A 20,647-nucleotide genomic window follows, 5' to 3' on the forward strand; every position below is an offset into this window, starting at 1 on the left:
TATATTCTGTGAGTGTCTGGTGCAGACGTCACATCTGGTGTGCAGTGTGGAGCAGCAGGAAGGTGAGTGGGGTCCTGACTAGAGCGGAGCAACTAGCCGACGGCACACGCAGACCAGAGGATCAGCAGAGCTGGAGGTTACTACAGAACAGAGGATCAGCAGAGCTGGAGGTTACAACCGAGCGGGGGATCAGCAGAGCTGGGAGTTACTACCGAGCGGGGGATCAGCAGAGCTGGGAGTTACTACCGAGCGGGGGATCAGCAGAGCTGGGAGTTACTACCGAGCGGGGGATCAGCAGAGCTGGGAGTTACTACCGAGCGGGGGATCAGCAGAGCTGGGAGTTACTACCGAGCGGGGGATCAGCAGAGCTGGGAGTTACTACCGAGCGGGGGATCAGCAGAGCTGGGAGTTACTACCGAGCAGGGGATCAGCAGAGCTGGGAGTTACTACCGAGCGGGGGATCAGCAGAGCTGGGAGTTACTACCGAGCGGGGGATCAGCAGAGCTGGGAGTTACTACCGAGCGGGGGATCAGCAGAGCTGGGAGTTACTACCGAGCGGGGGATCAGCAGAGCTGGGAGTTACTACCGAGCGGGGGATCAGCAGAGCTGGGAGTTACTACCGAGCGGGGGATCAGCTGAGCTGGGAGTTACTACCGAGCGGGGGATCAGCAGAGCTGGGAGTTACTACCGAGGGGGGGATCAGCAGAGCTGGGAGTTACTACCGAGCGGGGGATCAGCAGAGCTGGGGGTTACTACTGAACGGGGGATCAGAAGAGCTGGGGGTTACTACTGAACGGGGGATCAGAAGAGCTGGAGGTTACTACTGAGTGGGGGATCAGAAGAGCTGGAGGTTACTGAGTGGGGGATCAGCAGAGCTGGGGGTTACTAAGGAGCGGGGGATCAGCTGAGCTGGGGGTTACTACTGAGCGGGGGATCAGAAGAGCTGGGGGTTACTACTGAGCGGGGGATCAGCAGAGATGGGGCTACTACTTTGCAGGGAATCTGCTAAGCAAGGGTACTACTGAGCGGGGGATCAGCAGAGATGGGGCTACTACTTTGCAGGGAATCTGCTAAGCAAGGGTACTAATGAGCTGGGGATCTGCTGAGTGGGGTTACTCATTAGCTGGGAATTTGGTAGGTGGGGGAAAGAGAACTGAGTGGCAGAGGATCAGCACAGTTGTGGGACGGCAGCAGGAAAAATGAGCAGGTGTCGGATGTGGTGAGCAGCAGGGGAGCAATATAGCGGGAGGTGAGCAGCAACTGGAGGGAGAGGACTGAGCAGCAAACAATGAGCAAAGTTGAGAGACCGGAGCAGGAGAAAATAGCAGATATCACAGGTGGTGAGCATCATGGGAGAAATATAGCAGGAAATGAATGGGGACTGGAGGGAGAGAGGACTGAGCGGCAGAGAATCAGCAGAGCTGAAGGGCCGAAGCCTGAGAAATTGTGTAAGTCACACATGATGCGCAGCACGGAAACAATATAGCGGGAGGTGAGTGGGGATCTGAGAAAGAGGAGGCTCAGCAGAACTGGGGGTAGCTACTGAGTGGGGGATCAGCAGAGCTAGGAGTAGCAGAGCTGGGAGTAGCTAATGAGCAGGGGATCAGCAGAGCTGGGGGTACTGCTGGGCAGGGGATCTTCTGAATGAGATCTCATTAACACTCGAAAGTGGAGGTCATACTTAGTAGCCGTGTTACATCCGCAGCTGCCCGCTATCAATGGATGCTGAAGACGCTAACAAGAAGATGGCACCCAGAAACCGGTCCGCCCCAATGTGAATGATTGAGTAAATGGATGGGTCTCCCGGGTGATGTCATTGACAAATTATGGTCATGTCCAAAATGATTTCACCCAGGAGACCCCGCCCCTTTACCTGTACTTTATCAGCTGTTGTCTGCCGAAGCTCTCAGAAGCATGCAGTCATCAAGGTGAGACCTCATTGGTGACGCCATTGCTAAGGACCTGGACCTACATTGCCAGGTGTTATGACTGACAGTGGATGGGAGGACTATGTACCCCTTATGGCAGGGTGGGATCTGGGGGCCTTCCTATTGGTAAAGGAAACTTCCACATAAGCCCCCTGCCAGCTGACCCGCACAACCAGTAGGCTAGGGTTGGGTTGTGGAGAAGAGGTGTGTCTCCTGATCAACATGGCGGCAAGGTTCTTCAAGGGTCTGGTATGGTTCAGGAGGGAAGCTTTTCCACCCCCTTTCCTGACAAGTTGGGCTGCATGGTTAGCTTTTGTATGAATTTTTTGGGGGGGGGACCCTAGACTTTTCTTCTTGAAGTTTCCATGGAAGCTTCTCCCCGTTACATTCATAAAAAGCTCTAAGGGTCTGGTATGGAATTTGGGTGGGACTGCACCTTGTTTTTTTTGGCATGGGTTCCACCTTAAAATTCATACCAGGTCTAAATTTTAGGAAAACCCCCCACACCGGGTTTGTGGTCCTCCATGAACATTTACAGCAGACCCTCATCTTGGACAAGGGTCCGGTATATGAAGGGAACCCCTGGCTGCTTTGGAAACTTGCAATTATTTTTTCGTGTTTCACTTGAAGCATCGATGAATCGCTACTGCCAGACAGAGTTTTGTTACATATCCCCCCGGGCAGTGCCCAGCCCCCCCCCCCCCCCCCCCAATCCAAGAGCTTGATAAATTGTCTATTGGCCTAGAAAATGGCCTGAAGTAATGTTTAATATTCGGCTATTTACCTCCCAGGTGTGTTCAGCTCATGGACTTCGTGTTCCTGACCCACCTGTGCTGATCTCTGTAGGAGTGTCCTCCTCTATAAATGTCCCCGTTATTCCATCCTCCTCCATAGACTGCTGATCATCCCTCACATACGCCTCTTCTTCTTCTGATTTCACCTCAAATTCTATATCGATTGGATCTCCACTCTACATCAAGAGAAGGAGAGAAAATATCATCTGTAAGATAGAAGATTTATTATTGTGACATCACATAGAAAATCCGCACATCGTCTCCATGAGTCCATGTTCTAAGATTCTCCGTCCCACCAACCTTGTAATAGTGAGGGATGGTGTGACCTTCCTGTGTGGAATCCCGGGAATACAGAGGATGGGGACATCTCTCTGGTGGGTTCCCATGACTGGATCCATCTGATGATGGTGAGGGATGGTGTGAACTTCCTGTGTGGAATCCCGGGAATACAGAGGACGGGGACATCTCTCTGGTGGGTTCCCATGACTGGATCCATCTGTAGGAAACACACACACTGACTGAATCCATTGTTTCTATGTGTTTATCAGATGATGGGGGATCTAGGTGGATCCTCCGTACTGCTCTCTCCTTTCCAATAAAGTCTCCTCTTACCCGGTGATGTGAGGGGCGGCTGATTGTCCATCATGACGTCCTTGTAGAGGTCCTTGTGTCCTTCTAAATACTCCCACTCCTCCATGGAGAAATAGACAGTGACACCCTGACACCTTATAGCAGCGGTTCTCAACCTGGGGTCGCGACCCCTTTGGGGGTCGAACGACCATTTCCCAGGGGTCGCCTAAGACCATCGGAAAACACATATTTCCGATGGTCTTAGGAACCGAGACACCGCTGCAGTCTCCGGCGATGTGTGGGCGGGATGATACGCTGCTGTCACCCGGCCACACCTCCAAGATCGCTCAGCAGCTCCGCCTCCTCGCTGCTGATTGGCCACCGGAACTGTAGCTCAGGAGAGGCACACAGGCGGCCAATCACCGGCGAGGAGGTGGAGCTTGGAGAGGAGGAGCCAAGCGGCAGCGCGCGGACATCAAAGAAGACCGAGGGAGCGAGTGAAGAGGAGAGCGGCCAGAGAAGGAAGACAGCTGACAGGTAAGTGAGAGAGCGAGCCCAGGCTGGAGCAGGGGTCAGCAAGGTAAGTATCATTGGTGTCAGTGGGAGGAATAGTGCCCCATCATTTGTGTCACTAATACCAACGATGGGGCACTATTCCTCCCCCCACTGACACCAACGATGGGGCACTACTCCTCCCCCCACTGACACCAACGATGGGGCACTATTCCTCCCCCTACTGACACCAACGATGGGGCACTATTCCTCCCCCCACTGACACCAACGATGGGGCACTATTCCTCCCCCCACTGACACCAACGATGGGGCACTATTCCTCCCCCCACTGACACCAACGATGTGGCACTATTCCTCCCCCCACTGACACCAACGATGGGGCACTATTCCTCCCCCCACTGACACCAACGATGGGGCACTATTCCTCCCCCCACTGACACCAACGATGGGGCACTATTCCTCCCCCCACTGACACCAACGATGGGGCACTATTCCTCCCCCCACTGACACCAACGATGGGGCACTATTCCTCCCCCCACTGACACCAACGATGGGGCACTATTCCTCCCCCCACTGACACCAACGATGGGGCAGTATTCCTCCCCCCACTGACACCAACGATGGGGCAGTATTCCTCCCCCCACTGACACCAACGATGGGGCAGTATTCCTCCCCCCACTGACACCAACGATGGGGCAGTATTCCTCCCCCCACTGACACCAACGATGGGGCACTATTCTTCCCCCCACTGACACCAACGATGGGGCACTATTTCCCCCCCCCCCTGACCCCAATGATGGGGCACTATTCTCCCCTCCACCACACTGACATCAATGATGGGGCACTATTCCTCCCACTGACACCAATGATGGGGCACTATTCCTCCCCCCACTGACACCAACGATGGGACACTATTTCCCCCCCCCCCCTGACCCCAATGATGGGGCACTATTCTCCCCTCCACCACACTGACACCAATGATGGGGCACTATTCCTCCCACTGACACCAATGATGGGGCACTATTCCTCCCACTGACACCAATGATGTGGCACTATTCCTCCCACTGACACCAGTGATGGGGCACTACTCCCACTGACACCAGTGATGGGGCACTACTCCCCCCACTGACACCAGTGATGGGGCACTACTCCTCCCACTGACACCAATGATGGGGCACTACTCCCCCCACTGACACCAATGATGGGGCACTACTCCCCCCACTGACACCAATGATGGGGCACTACTCCCCCCACTGACACCAATGATGGGGCACTATTCCTCCCACTGACACCAATGATGTGGCACTATTCCTCCCACTGACACCAGTGATGGAGCACTACTCCTCCCACTGACACCAGTGATGGGGCACTACTCCCCCCACTGACACCAGTGATGGAGCACTACTCCCCCCACTGACACCAATGATGGGGCACTACTCCCCCCACTGACACCAATGATGGGGCACTACTCCTCCCACTGACACCAATGATGGGGCACTACTCCTCCCACTGACACCAATGATGGGGCACTACTCCTCCCACTGACACCAATGATGTGGCACTATTCCTCCCACTGACACCAGTGATGGGGCACTACTCCCCCCACTGACACCAGTGATGGAGCACTACTCCCCCCACTGACACCAATGATGGGGCACTACTCCCCCCACTGACACCAACGATGGGGCACTACTCCTCCCACTGACACCAACGATGGGGCACTACTCCTCCCACTGACACCAACGATGGGGCACTACTCCTCCCACTGACACCAACGATGGGGCACTACTCCTCCCACTGACACCAACGATGGGGCACTACTCCTCCCACTGACACCAACGATGGGGCACTACTCCTCCCACTGACACCAACGATGGGGCACTACTCCTCCCACTGACACCAACGATGGGGCACTACTCCTCCCACTGACACCAACGATGGGGCACTACTCCTCCCACTGACACCAACGATGGGGCACTACTCCTCCCACTGACACCAACGATGGGGCACTACTCCTCCCACTGACACCAACGATGGGGCACTACTCCTCCCACTGACACCAACGATGGGGCACTACTCCTCCCACTGACACCAACGATGGGGCACTACTCCTCCCACTGACACCAACGATGGGGCACTACTCCTCCCACTGACACCAACGATGGGGCACTACTCCTCCCACTGACACCAACGATGGGGCACTATTCCTCCCACTGACACCAACGATGGGGCACTATTCCTCCCACTGACACCAACGATGGGGCACTATTCATCCCACTGACATCAGTGACGGGGCACTATTCCTCCCACTGATACCAACAATGGGGCACTATTCATCCCACTGACATCAGTGATGGGGCACTACTCCTTCCACTGACACCAATGACATGGCACTACTCCTCCCACTGCAAAATTACAGTTATGAAGTAGCAATGAAAATAATTTTATGGTTGGGGGTCACCACAACATGAGGAACTGTATTAAGGGGTCGCGGCATTAGAAAGGTTGAGAACCACTGCCTTATAGGAACCTGACACACACAATGATACAGTCACCATCCAGACACATCCCTTGTCTGTTACTGGAGAATGTCCCAGAATTCCCGGCACCGCTCACCTCTCCTGTCAGCAGCTCCATCATCTTCTTGGTGACTTCTAGAATCTTCTCCATGTTGTGTCTCTCAGGGTTTAGGGAGTCACATGGAGGCACTGTGATGGTCATATGATCACCTGACTTCAGAAGAGGAAATCTCTGTATTGAGGAGCCAATAGGAACATCATGTTAGATTCCCAGAATCCTCCTCACCTCTCCGGTCAGGTCTGTGTGATGTCATGTGACCTCCCAGAATCCTCCTCACCTCTCCGGTCAGGTCTGTGTTTTATTAATAGAGATGAGAGTTGTCACGAATTCCCCCACACGCCACGTGCGGCCATGAGTTGGAGTAAGAGGGAATGAAGGGGACTCAACTTTGAATATATAAAACCGTATATAAGGCCAGCTGTGACACACTTCCATAGCCCGCACTACCTCTTGGCCACCATCAGATGGAGACTCCACTCCAATCCAGTTGGCTAACCACACACACTGGCAGATACAAATCTTACATACAATCTGGTGCGCTGATTAGAGTTGAGGACCAGCTTAGTAATTACACACCCTTCTAGGATCCCTCCAGCTATCCTACAGCTTGAACCCCGGTGTTAATCACCCTTCCACTGTCCACACACCCCCACACCAGACACACCACAAAAGGTAGCCTGCCACCACCCAACAGTTTATCTGCAGAACGGTCTGCTGGGACACCCTACACACACAGATCTGCATCTGGCCGATCTGTTACCTTTTACAATCTGCATGCAATCTGCCCACACACAGTGCAATTGCATACAGATTGGCAATGAGTTTGACAGAGTGTATAAAGGCACTAAAATACGATACAATCTAATCTAATCCAATCTAATCTCTCCAATCCAATCTCTCCGAAGATATGAGCATGTGCTTAAATACACAGAAGTCACTTATTAATTTTAGGATTTAATATCCCGAAAGTGGGCGGAGCATAAAATATGTACAAAATATAAAAAGTTACAAAAAATACAAGAAGACACACAAATGACTATTCACCATAAAATAAAAAGGGCCATGAAAGACAGAAGTAAAACTTTGCCGAAATTTATCCTGCGACTGGAGCAAGTCAGAGAAAGTCAGCAATCCGTTAGTCGATCGAACCAGCTCCATACGGATCACAATGTCCAAATGTCAGGGTCCTCAATTTATGGGAATATGGACGTGGGCTGGACATGAGTCCTTGGCCAATTGACTCTGGGTGGTCTTCCTGTACCAGCCCACAGGATGTTCTGGGTGCTGAATTGCCCAAAGTCAATTGGACCAAGACCGGCTTGAATCAGCAAGTCAGGGATTGAATTTCCCACACCAGCGCATCAGTCCGATCGCGACAGTACCCATCACTGTTCCACTATCGCACTCCAGCGCCACAACCATTTCCTGCATTTTTCTGGCATTCTACATAGTCCACAAATACGGTTTTTATATGCCAATGTAGCCTACAGAGTGCCCCATCAGAAGTAAGCATTTTCATCTCTCTGCAACTAATATTTTAGCTTTTATGAGGGATGAAACATACTTCTTTGATCTATGTATATTCTTTTAGCGTTCTCTAGTCAGATTTGAGCACCCTGGTGTCATGAAGTCGAAATGTCTGCGTTTCTCTTTTAAGCTTCAGGAAGATGGCAGAGTCTGATTACATATAGGTGACAAAATCTTATTAGCACCCAGGCGTCACTTCCAGCCTGAGGAAGCTCTGTCTCTTTTCAGATGCTAATTGATGACCATCTGTCTCTGAGCACCTATGACTGAATATTTCTTTAATAACAAGGAATAAACTAAATTTACGATTACATATTGCTACAGGTCACATTTCAGCTACTCAAATCTGTACATATATGTCGAAGAGTGATGTCATGTGACCTCCCAGAATCCTCCTCACCTCTCCGGTCAGGTCTGTGTTTTATTAAGAGATGAGAGTGATATCATGTGACCTCCCAGAATCCTCCTCACCTCTCCGGTCAGGTCTGTTTTATTAATAGAGATGAGTGATATCATCTGACCTCCCAGAATCCTCCTCACCTCTCCGGTCAGCAGGTAGATGATCTCCAGGGTGAGGTTTAGTATCCTCTCAATCATGTGACTCCGGTCCTCCTCCATCCTCATTGGTCATGTGATCTATACAGGTTTCCTGTAGACCAATAATTGATAACAGAGAATGATCCGGATTGTACTGGTTGTACAATATTAGGATGGGGGGGAGGGGGGATATAAGGGGTTAATAAGGAGAGAAGGGAAGAAGGAATTTGGTGACAACAGAGGGACAATCCCTCCAAATCCTTCCCACCATCCCCCACACTCCTCTAATGTGTCTTCTCTGCTGGCGGTGTATAAGGACAGACCTCTTCCTCTGATGGCGGTGAAGTCGGGGGATGGGATGTTGGTGGGGGGCCTCCTGCACGCCCCCGCCGATCACGGTGTCCTACGGACACGGCTGAACACAAGATACGGTACACGACCAATCACAGCGGCCTTTTACCATGTGATCAGCCGTGTCCAAAGACAGAGGAGATCTCCGGGTACCTACAGTTGCCGGTTATCGGCTGCACTGCAACAGTGTGAGGAGAAAACTGCCAAATACCAGCAATTGTCAGAGGATGGATCAGCACTGATTATCAGGACACAGCAGTGCCGCCCACCTGTGCCCATCAGTGCCACCCACCAGTGTCCATCAGTACCGCCCATCAGAGCAGCATCATCAGTGCCAGCTCATCAGAGCTCCCTATCAGTGCTGCCCATCAGTGCTGCCCATCAGTGCATCATCAGTGCCACCCACCTGTGCAGCATCACCAGTGTCACCCATCAGTGCTGCATCATCAGTGCCACCCACCTGTGCAGCATCACCAGTGTCACCCATCAGTGCTGCATCATCAGTGCCACCCACCTGTGCCCATCAAAGCCTCCCATCAGTGCAGCATCATCAGTGCCAGCTCATCAAAGCTGACTATCAGTGCCACCTCAGTGCTGCCTATCAGTGCAGCCTTATCAACGCACATCAGTGAAGGCAAAAACTTACCAATTTACAGACTTTTATAATAAAAACAAAGGAAAACATTTTTTTTTTAATTTTTTTGTTTATAGCGCAAAAAATCAGTGAAGGCAAAAACTTACCAATTTACAGACTTTTATAATAAAAACAAAGGAAAACATTTTTTTTTAAATTTTTTTGTTTATAGCGCAAAAAATAAACCCCCCAGCGGGGAGTACATACCACCAAAAGAGAGCTCTGTGTGTGGGGGAAAAAAAGATAAAAATGTCATATGGGTGCAGTGTCGCATGACCGCGCAATTGTCAGTGCGACAGCGCTGAAAGCTGAAAATTGGCCTCGGGGAAGGGGGTATAAGGGGTATAGATGTGATTTTGCAGGTCTGGGTAGGGGGGGGGGGGCGTACGTGGGCCATACCTGCGCCGCCATTTGCAGCTCGGTGATTACTGAGCATCTCCGACGGGGAGGAGGAATGTTTTGTTTCCAATCTTCCTCCCTGTCGGCTCGGGCGCACTGCACAACACAGCCATGCAGAGCAGTGTGATTACAGTGAAGCACACAGACCCCGCCCCCTCGTAAAACACTCCCAGCACACAGTTGACCCTTTGATGGCCCCAGATGTTAACCCCTTCCTGCCCAGTGCCATTAGTAGAGTATCAGTGCTTTTTTTTTTAGTACTGATCAGTGTATTGGTGTCACTGGGGATGTCAGTGACACCAAGTCAGTTTCCCCCCAGTGTCAGAATGCCCACCGCAGTCCCGCTGTAAGTCGCTGATCGCCACCATTACTAGTAGAAAAAAAAAATTAATCCCAGCATCTATCCTGCTATTCGTAGACGCTATAACTTTCACATAAACCAATTAATTTCCACAAATCTGGATTTTTTTTTCAGCGAAGACACGGAGCGGGAGACATTTTGGCCGAAATTTGTGAGGAAAGTGGACTTTTTTAATTTTTTACTGGACGTGTTCAATAGCAAAAAGTCCAAAATATTGTTTTTCTTCTCAAAATTGTCAGTCTTTTTTTCTTATAGCGCAAAAAATTAAAAATGCACAGGGGATCAAATACCATGGAAAGAAAACTCTATTCGTGGGGATAAACGGATGGAAATGTAATTTGGGTGCAGCGTGGCACGACCGCACAATTGTCAGGGAAAGTAATGCAATGCCCTAATGCAAAAAATGGCCTGGTCTGGAAGGGGGGAGGGGGAGGGAATCCTCTCTAGGGGGAGGGGGCAATCCTCTGGAGGGGGAGGGGTTAACATGTGTTCGGGTTTTAAAGGGATGAGGAGGCCACCCTATGATGGAGCAACTGAGGAGGAGGAGGAGGAAGGAGGAGGAGGAGGAGGAGAAGAAGAAGGAAAAGGAGGAGGAAGGAGGAGGAAGAAGAAGGAAGAGGAGGGAGGAGGAGGAGGAAGAAGGAAGAACAGGGAGGAAGGAGGAGATTGTTGTTGCCTATAGGCTTCAAAGTGGTGATGTTTATGACATCATTGACCTAATAAAGCATCATAACTGCTGACTAATGACATCACAGTGACTATGGAGGAAGAACCTGACGGGGGGGGGGGTACTGGGTGTAAATAGAAGATAAGATCTCATTACCTTCTCTGCTACCTCTTCCAGCAATGGCTCCTCTCTCCCGCCTCACCTCTCAGCATGAAAGTCTTTATACCTGACATCACTTCCTGTCTGTCCCTGACATCACTTCCTGTCTTCCATAGAGACTTCCTGTCTGGGTAGAAGTGAGATCCCCACCTTGTGGAGCTCAGATGAGATGAACTGCAGCCCCGAGAACCGTCTGGTAGTGTGACCCCGGCCTTGTGCTGGGTGTATATGGACTGTATGTCCTCATAGAGGGGTCACCTCCACTCCCACCAAGAAATATATGACTTCCAATGAATGGAGGGATTTTGGAACCTTTGGTTTTGCAGCAGAACTGATGATGGATTTAGTGGCGATGAAACGATAGATTTGTTTTATATGTGGCACAGCTTAGGAGAAATTTGCTGTCTACGTTGATGAAAACCTTCCTATGTGGTTTTTTGAGCCCTTTGATGCCCCCATTCATCCGAAGAAGACTCAGGCAGAGGTGGGATGGATGACACGGGTCACCCCCTCACTGCCCTCATCAGATGTACCCAGCAGCAAGCAGTCCACCTAGAGTGGTCACCTCACCCCTTTACACCCGAACACATATTGACTACACGGGTTCCGTGGCTGATGAAGGTGGTCATTAAACTCATTTAATGCCTTTTCTGCAATAAATCAGAACCCGTGTCATTAATATGTGTTCAGGTTTTAAAGGGGTGATGATCCTAAGTCCACCTCTACTGCTTCAGGGCAGCCAGGCAGATCAGGGTGGGACCTCATACCTCTGTACAGATGGAACGGGGACTCATCCCTCTTCTTTCAGCATGTTCCACCTTTGGAATTTTCCTGCCTGCTTATGTTGTTTCATTATTTTCTACACATCTGGATGAGGATGAGGTGGCCACCCTAGGTGGAACATGCTGAAAGAAGAGGGATGAGTCCCAGTTCCATCTGTACGGAGGTATGTGGTCCCACCCTGATCTGCCTGGCTGTTCTGAAGCAGAAGAGGTGGACTTAGGATCATCACCTCACCCCTTTAAAACCTGAACACAAATTAATGACCACCATAATCAGCCCCAGAACCTGTGTAACTAATGTGTGTTTGGTTTTATAGGGATGAGGTGGCCACCCTAGTTCCACCTCAAGCACGTGGATACAAAGAACCCCATCAGGAAGGATGGAAATGGTTCCTGATCCCAGGGATGCGGTGCTGGAGGATTAGCCATGGGAAAGGGGAAGGACCCCAGCATCACGGTAGGGAGTAGCCCACGTCAGGACAAGCCTTTGGAGATGCAACTTCAAGGTCCTGCTTGGAGCACCATTGTGGTGGCAGCAGTTCCAGCTGTGGTCATCTACATTGATCCGACATCTTTTACGGGGTGGAAAGGTGTATAAAATAACGAAACAACATAACCAAGCAGGGAATTCCAAAGGTGGAACATGCTGAAAGAAGAGGGATGATTCCCCGTTCCATCACTACTGAGGTACATGTACGTGATCCGGCTCTCCGGGGTATGGGGCTGTTAGATTTCCAGAGTTATGAAAAAACTCTATTAATATTTCTAGGTTCTTGTAGATGGTTGTAGGAAGAAATCCTTATGGAAGCCAGTTCAGTATAAGCAGTGTGACTTTATTTGATCACACACCAAAAATACAAAGTCAATAAAAAAACAGTAAATTCAGATATATGTAGCTTAAAATGAAATAAAAATAAAGAATATAAGTTGCTTGTTCCTTGAATATTAGAAGAAAATGTAGTTCCTTTGAATAGCTTAAATAGAAGATTTTCAAGCCTAGTTTCTTTCTATGTTCTTTGTTAACCTCTTGCCATGTGCTTTCTTTGTGTAAGTGTCTGAAGTGTAGGAATGTCTGAATGAAGTGTAGTGTAGAGTAGCCAAGAAGCATCTGACCCTCGTTCTTTGAAAAGCTGCATACTTAAAATGCATGAGAAATTAAGTCCTCCCATTTACCTTTGTTTCAAATTCGCGGGCTCCTTAAACACTCCCATAGTCACTCCCTGCCTAATTGAAACATGTGTTCCTATTCAAACCACCAAGTCATTATCATGATTGACATGCAGACTCTGAAAGAGGTCTCTGAAGTTCTTATGTTACATACAACTGTCTGAATACATGATTTATGACTACAATTTAAACTCTCAGACTCATTATAAGAATTCAAAATAGAGTATACATTACATAGAGTAGTTTTAAAGAAAAACATGACTTTAAACCTCTTACTGATTAACTTTGCTCAGACACAAATAATTCACATCTGTGATCACTAAAATGCAAAACCTCACATTCACATCCAATTAAGAGGGTATTCACTGCCAGGCATCAGAACTTACTAAAGACCGAATTAAAGTTTGGATATTAAAAATTAATATTACATTCCCCTCTAAAATATGAAATTCATATTAATTTATATCAAGCACACATCATTTATATCACAAACACTCAGGTTTTGATTTAGTAATCTCAAATGTATCATTATTTGTAACTGAGTCAGCATAACCAGAAAGTATTTTTCTCTTTAGTATATCTTGTAATAGATTATCTCCTTTCCTAATTTCACTTCTAATCCGCTTATAAAAACTGTTCATTTTACACATCAAACATAATTGAAATATAATACATAATATGATAATAATAAAAATAATTATTACAGGATGTAATAAAATATTTCCTGCTGCAGATGCAATTGAAGTTTTTCCCAACATTGATACAGTACGTTTAAATTTTGACCACCAAGAATGACCTGAAAATTGAGACCATTCATGTTCTATATCTTTTAAACTCCCTTGTTCATGTTTAAATAATATTTCTGCTTTTTGGAGTTCATCTGATAAAGCTATCAGTAAACCTTCATCTTTTTGAATAACATTTGCCCAATCTCTCCATGGGAATTCATCCACTTGAGATATATTGTACTGTATGGGAAGAGCACTTATATTTTTCATAAGCATGTTTGTTAAATTCATTCTCATCCCATTAACACTTATTGCTAAAATATCTCCTTCTATACAGAACAGACCTCGACTTAAGTTTTCTGTATGTGTACAAGAAGAGAAGAAGGATTGAACCCTTTCTGAGTTAGACATAACTTGAAAACAAACTTTCTTTTTATCTACAATTGAGATTAACTCAGAAGTGGTTTTAACCTTTTCTATCCTTGCTGAACATAGAGTATGGTTATGGTAACAAGAATGAAATATACCTTTGTCTTGATTAGGTAGACAAAGAACTTTAGATTGAAATTGTAAACATGAAGACAGATCTAATTGTTCTAACTCAAAATTATTATCAGTGAATGCAAAATCTGTATATTGCAGATGATAATATAGTAACTGTGTGTTGCTAACTGGTAATCCCAAGACAGTGATTGGAACCAATATTTGTTCTTTTCCTGCTACAGGAATCATTGAAGAACTATAACATATGTTCTGATAACATCCAATCCACTTATTTACCCACAGATCAGTATGGTTTATGGCATATACATACTCTCTTGGTAAATTTTGTACAATTCCTATAGGAGTTATTCCACTTTGAAAAGCTTGAGCTATTATTTTAAAATTTGTGGAATATTCCATCTGAATTTCTAAACATGCTCTGGCTATATGGGAATGCTGTTCACTTGACATTAAATTAAGAGTAATATTCTCTAAATGTAATATAGATGGACCCATAATATTGGCTGTTTTAATCACCATATTTTCCAATATCTGATTCAAGTTTCTTTGTACTTTAATACTATTGCTTCCCACTAAACCGGCTGTCTCGAGATCAGACTTTAATGTACTAATGTCCATACTATTTGTAATACTACCAATAGTACCTATTCCTCCTAAAATACCTTCAACTATACCACGTTTATTCCTGTGAGGATTCCTAATATCAGTACCAAACCATCTTTCAATACCTAATTCCATGTTAACCAGATGTTCTTTACATTGTGGAAACCTTGTTGAGATTTTCCATTCTGAAATGTTAAAGTTCCACAATATAATAACAAACTTTCCTTCTCTCAACAGAAGTATGGTTTGGAAATGGTTAATTTGGAAGGGACTGGCTGGAATAAATTTCTTATCCGTGCACTGCGTTCTTTTAGGGGATAGTACAATTACATTTGTATTTACACATTTCTTTGGATAATTTTCTATTGATATGCAGCATTCATATATACCTGTATCATTAATAGATATAGTGTTTTGATGATACACAAAATTATCATTATCCCAGTTCAAATTACCAAAAATACTTTTATGGATAACATCAGTTTTATCATGAAGAAAACTTCCCAAAAATTCACCATTCCTTTTCCAAGTTAAGAATGAATTTTGAGGTAGGTGTATTTGTGTACTACACATCAAATTCAGATTATCCTTTCCTTCTACAAGTCTTAATGATTGAGGAGATATTTTTATCTCTGGGACAATCAAATCTACCACAGTAACAATTACTTTGACTTTAGTTTGAACCAAAGCTCTTGTCACTTGGAAATCCCATATTTTCACTATGTCCTCTTTTTCATTACCATTTATATTCAAATGTTCAGGATCAAGAAAGTGTGAATAACTTTGTAATTGATACCAAATATCTGTTTTAGAACTTCCTATTTTTCCAGTATTTAACATGTCTATGGAAATATCTCCTGACCAAATAGTAGGTTCATTTCCCTTTAAAACTATTAACCAGTATCCCATATCTGATAAATTACATTCAAAGTTACTAGTTTCGTTATTGATCCTATAAGATCCTTGCATTTTAACAAAATCTGATTTAGACTCTATTTTAGCTCTAACTTCAATATCATTTTTTATGAACGAAATACAATTCCGTACAACAAGTTCTTCCATAACCTATGCACATATATCCTAGCAAGTCTTCAGCTGTATTAATGTTACTGTCTTTAGGAAAAAATCTTTTGTTCCTAATAAGTGTAGTGTCTTTCTTATGTAGGGCTTCAGTCTTGTTAACTTCTGCATTGCTGGAAAAGTTTATGTTGTAGATTACTAATATTGTCATTGTCACTAAGAAAAAGATCAATCCTGTGATAAGTCTTTTCTTTCTACTGCTTTGATTTTCCTTATGTTCTTTTGTTGTAATGTTTATTTTTCTCTGGAATCTGCGATGCTTTGTTTCTTCCGGATTATTGAAATCCATGTCTGCAAAAGAAATGCAGTATCATTATCTCGGTATAAACAATTTGCATTGGTCACTGTGCACCCACATTGTTTGTTGTCTGCGCGCATTTTTTACTGAATTAAGAGGTCTTTGCACTTGTACCATTACTCCTTGAACATTCAAAATATCAAATGGACCTTCCCAGTTGCTTTGCCATGGTCCAGTTTTTCTGAAAGTTTTTACCATTACTTGTCCTCCTTTTTCGAACTTAGAAGAATGTGGAGGAACCATTTTTTGCATGCGAGTAGCTGCATGTGGTACAATAGTGTTCAGATTGTCTTGCAACATCTGTAACCACTTTGTTTTTTCTATTGCCTCTTTTTGCGGCGTTGACAAGAACGGTTCATGGGGAAAAACAATACGCATTTTCCTTCCTGTCATTAACTCAAAAGGAGAATACTGTGTTGCAGAAGATGTTGTACTTCTGACACTCATCAGAACCAATGGTACAGCATCAACCCAAGTATTTCCTCTGTCTAATAACATTTTTGCAATCCTTGATTTGACAGTCCTATTCATTCTTTCCACAATACCTGCAGATTGTGGATGATAGGGCACATGAAATCTCTGTTGTATACCCAAGATTTTACACATTGCCTGCATAATTTTACCTGTGAAGTGGGTTCCTCTATCACTACTGAGGTTTGTTGGTATACCCCAGACTGGAAAAACATGATTAATTAGCATTTTAGCAGTTGTTAATGCATCATCTTTGCGAACAGGCAAGATTTCAATCCATTTCGAGAAAACATCAACTACAACTAAAGCATACCTGTACCCATTTTTACCTGTAGGTAACGGTCCTATATAGTCTAGTTGTAATGTGGACCATGGTCCATCTGCTGGAGGAGTTCTTTGTAATGGAGGTTTTTGACCCTTTGGTCGAGGATTCACATGAGCACAGATTAGACAAGATTGCACTACACTGTCTACAGTTTCTTCCATTTTGTCCCAGTAAAATTTTTCCTTGAGTATTTCAAGCAATCTTTGTTTACCTATGTGACCTAGGCTTTCGTGATTGTATTTTGTAAATTCTACCTGTAGATGCTGCGGTATAACAGGACGCAGAAACCCGTTTAAGTCATGATACAAAATTCCGTATTCACATACAAAGGGAAATTTTGGATCAACCTGAGAAGCAGAAAGAGATGGATCCCTTTTCTGTTCTTCTGCAAAGGAGGGAATCTGTGTGTCTGTCTTCCTAACAACATTAACTGAAACTGGTTCAGACTGAATCACTGGTACTCCGTGTAAAGCTGCTTCCTTTGCTAAGAGATCAGCTGTTCTATTGCCTACACTCATCTCATCATTGTCCTTCCTATGAGATGGAATTTCCTCTGCTAGCTTAAAAATTGATTCAAGTGTCTCTTTGTGCACTAGGACTTTGTTAGATGCATCTACAAAACCTCTACATTTCCAAATTGGTAAATAATCTGTCAGGGAACGTACAACATATGAACTGTCACTGTAGATCACTAATGGACTTCTGTTCTCTTCCTTGTCTAATGTCAACACAGTTTTTACTGCTTCAAGTTCTGCCCTTTGAGCTGAAAAATGTCCTGGCAATTTGTGCTGTATGGAATAATTACGCTCTGGATACCAAATTGAATATCCACTGTAATAATTACCTGACATACAGTATCTAGAACCATCAACAAATACAGGTTCATCAATTTTCTCTGCCTCTCTACGGAAAAGAGGAGAGGAAGTTTCTTGGACTTCACATAAACATTCATGTTCTAACCCGTTGTATTCCATCAACTGAGGTAGGACATACTTGGCATTATGTTCAACCTGTATTTGCTTAGGTGATAGAGCCAACAACCATTGAGAAAATCTTTGGTTGGAAACTCCCGGAACATTTTTCTCAAAAAGAAACTTCAATGTGCTATGTGGAGTTTGTAGAATAATTTTGTTGAATCCTACAATATGCTCTGTTGCTTTTACTGCATAATGTACTCCCACAAGTTGTCTGACACAATCATCAAAACCTCTCTCTACTGGGGTAAGAAGACGTGAGAAGTATCCAAGACTTCTCCAGACTCCTCCCTGTTTCTGAATCAAGACAGCTGAGATTGCAGTTTCTGAAGCATGCACTTGCAAAGCAAATGGTGCTTGCTTATCAACAGTAGCCAAAGCTGGAGCTGTTTGCAAATCATTTTTCAACATCTCAAAAGCTTTTTGCTGTATTTCTGTCCAGGGACCAAATACATTTTCCTCATTGTACTTCAACAAATCATACAATGGTTTGGCTTTTTCTGCAAATGATTCGATAAAATCTCTAGAGAAATTTACCAAACCCAAAAACTGTCTCAGTGCTTTGAATGTTGTTGGTACAGGAAGTGACGCAATAGACTCAATTCTTACCTGTAAAGGCTGTCTCTTTCCTGGACCAATCAGAACTCCAAGAAATTTTACTTCATTTTTCATGAGCTGAACTTTGCGTGTATTCAGCTTGAGACCTTCATCTTGCAGAAGTGTAAACAATTCTGCTGAGTCCTGTGTTCAGTTTCAGAATCCGTCATAAGCAAGATATCATCTACATATTGAATTAAACAATCAGGTCTAGAAAATTTAGACAAAACTTTTGCTAATGCCTGATGAAATATAGATGGAGAAGAATGAAATCCTTGCGGAAGACGATTTAAACAATACTGGACATTTCTATGGATAAAAGAAAACTTGTATTGGCAACTCTCAGCCAATTTAATACTAAAAAATCCATTTGCAATGTCAAGTACAGAGAACACTTTCGCATTGGCATTTATTTGTGACATGATGTCTGGAGTTTCTGCCACAATGGGTGTACAACTTGGAGTGTATTTGTTTAGCATTCTTAGATCTATCAATAATCTATATGCACTAGGGTCATCACGCTTTGCCACTACCCACAAAGGATTATTAGTAACTGAATTAGCTTTCCTGATGATACCCTGTTCCAAAAGTTCTTGTATGATTACTGATACAGGTTCATCAGATTCTGGCGGCAACTTGTATTGTTTTAATGGGGGATGGTCTTTGCCTTGAATATTAACTTCAATATCCTTGAATAGACCTACTTCATTTTTACCTTGACTCCACAGTTTTTTGTGTAGTTGTACTAACTGTTTCAATTCCAAATTATCTCCAGTATCTGGCCATTTATAGTCAGCATCAATTGCTTCTGTCAAACAGATGCTACCGACTTCACAATAATCTGCTGGGTCAATTAACATAGGCTTACGATTAGCAGAGCCTTGCCAAACAATGCCATTGGCTAAATCAAGTATCCACCCTCTTTGAGACAAAACATCAGCACCAATAATGTTCTCTGATCCTTGACAATACCAAAAGTCTATTTCCGTTTGCAAACATCCTGGTATTTCAAAAGACACATTTTTACATTTTTTAGCTTGAACATCACCTTTTCCATTGAAACCTACAACTGTGCATACTGTTGCATTAGAAGGAATTGGTATTTTCATACCTAAAACACTAATCTGGGCTCCACTATCCAAAAGAATTGAAGATTTCTGACCATTAATTTTAGCTTTTACATAAGGGCGCCCACACTTGTCTAAGAAAATTGGAGCTACATATTCCAGACAATGGAGTTCAACTTCCTTTTCTTTTGCTAGTCATGGTGAAGGTAATAGTGGCTGTCTTGAAGTATTGGATGAATGTGAGTTGTTCACATTTCCTCCATTACTAATTGACATTTCACTAATCTCTCTGATCAGAGGAGCGTAGGGTGAAGATGACTTAACTTCCTGTGAACGAATTGGAGCTGACGGTTCAGGAGAAATAAGTCCATTTTCTTTACCCAAATTTCTCATCTGAATGTCTTTCAAAAACTTCCTACACTGCCATTTCAAATGCCCTGGTTTCGTACAATAGTAACACGTGAGTGGTCTTTGATTCCCTTGTCTTACTCTGTCATTCCTGCGGGGGGCAGCATTTCCTGTCTTGAATTTATCCTGACTTTCATTCTTAGGATAACTATTCTCAATTAAAGCAATTTTTGATCTTACATTATTTAGCTTTAATTGTCTTCTGACTTTGTCAACAACATAGGCAACATCATCCAAATTATCCTTTTCATTAGCAATCAATAAAGATGCTGGATCAAGGTACTTAAATTTTTTTACAAAATCCTTGACCATAGCAGGGGTCTCATCTTGTAAATTAAAAATCATCCTGTATGCTTTAGAAAATCTAATCCTAAAGTCAAACGGGTCATCATTAATAGTAGCTCTTAAGGAATCTAAAATTTCCAAACTAGGTGTCTCCTCTCCTGTTGTGAACAGTAATAACTGTCGTAATCTATCAGTTGCATTGCTATGAATTTCCATATCATCCTCATTCATGAAAGGAGTCTTGACTAACCTATGAGCCATAAAACTGGGGATCCACAACACAAAAATGCGATTTCTTTGCTCATCAGTTAATTGAAACCTATCACAAAAATTCTCAA

The 20,647-nt window shown here is 44.7% G+C and overlaps 2 protein-coding genes and 1 long non-coding RNA gene across 3 annotated transcripts in view; all 3 read right to left on the reverse strand.

Moving 5' to 3' along the window:
* Positions 1–20,647, reverse strand: part of LOC149465113 (uncharacterized) — a 54,206-nt gene that overhangs the window by 5,029 nt on the left and 28,530 nt on the right. The window contains 4 exon segments of the mRNA XM_089673803.1: positions 2,757–2,898; positions 3,023–3,343; positions 16,792–17,786; positions 17,886–18,452. Of these exon segments, the coding sequence (XP_089529929.1) occupies positions 2,757–2,898; positions 3,023–3,343; positions 16,792–17,786; positions 17,886–18,452 (2,025 nt within the window).
* On the reverse strand, positions 6,415–11,658 carry LOC149465114 (uncharacterized). Its single transcript, XR_016312256.1, has 3 exons — positions 11,018–11,658; positions 8,453–8,561; positions 6,415–6,556 (listed from the first exon to the last, which is right to left on the reverse strand). It is a non-coding gene; the product is annotated as an uncharacterized LOC149465114 (long non-coding RNA).
* Positions 12,615–18,696, reverse strand: LOC149465115 (uncharacterized). Its single transcript, XM_089673638.1, has 2 exons — positions 18,562–18,696; positions 12,615–16,175 (listed from the first exon to the last, which is right to left on the reverse strand). Exon 2 carries the CDS (start codon positions 15,864–15,866, stop codon positions 13,455–13,457), a length of 2,412 nt encoding a protein of 803 aa, XP_089529764.1. The 5' UTR covers positions 15,867–16,175; positions 18,562–18,696; the 3' UTR covers positions 12,615–13,454.

This window comes from Staurois parvus, unplaced genomic scaffold (assembly GCF_062004578.1).
Source record: "Staurois parvus isolate SC_StPar_1 unplaced genomic scaffold, SC_StPar_1.0 ptg000144l, whole genome shotgun sequence".
Classification (NCBI taxonomy): domain Eukaryota; kingdom Metazoa; phylum Chordata; class Amphibia; order Anura; family Ranidae; genus Staurois; species Staurois parvus.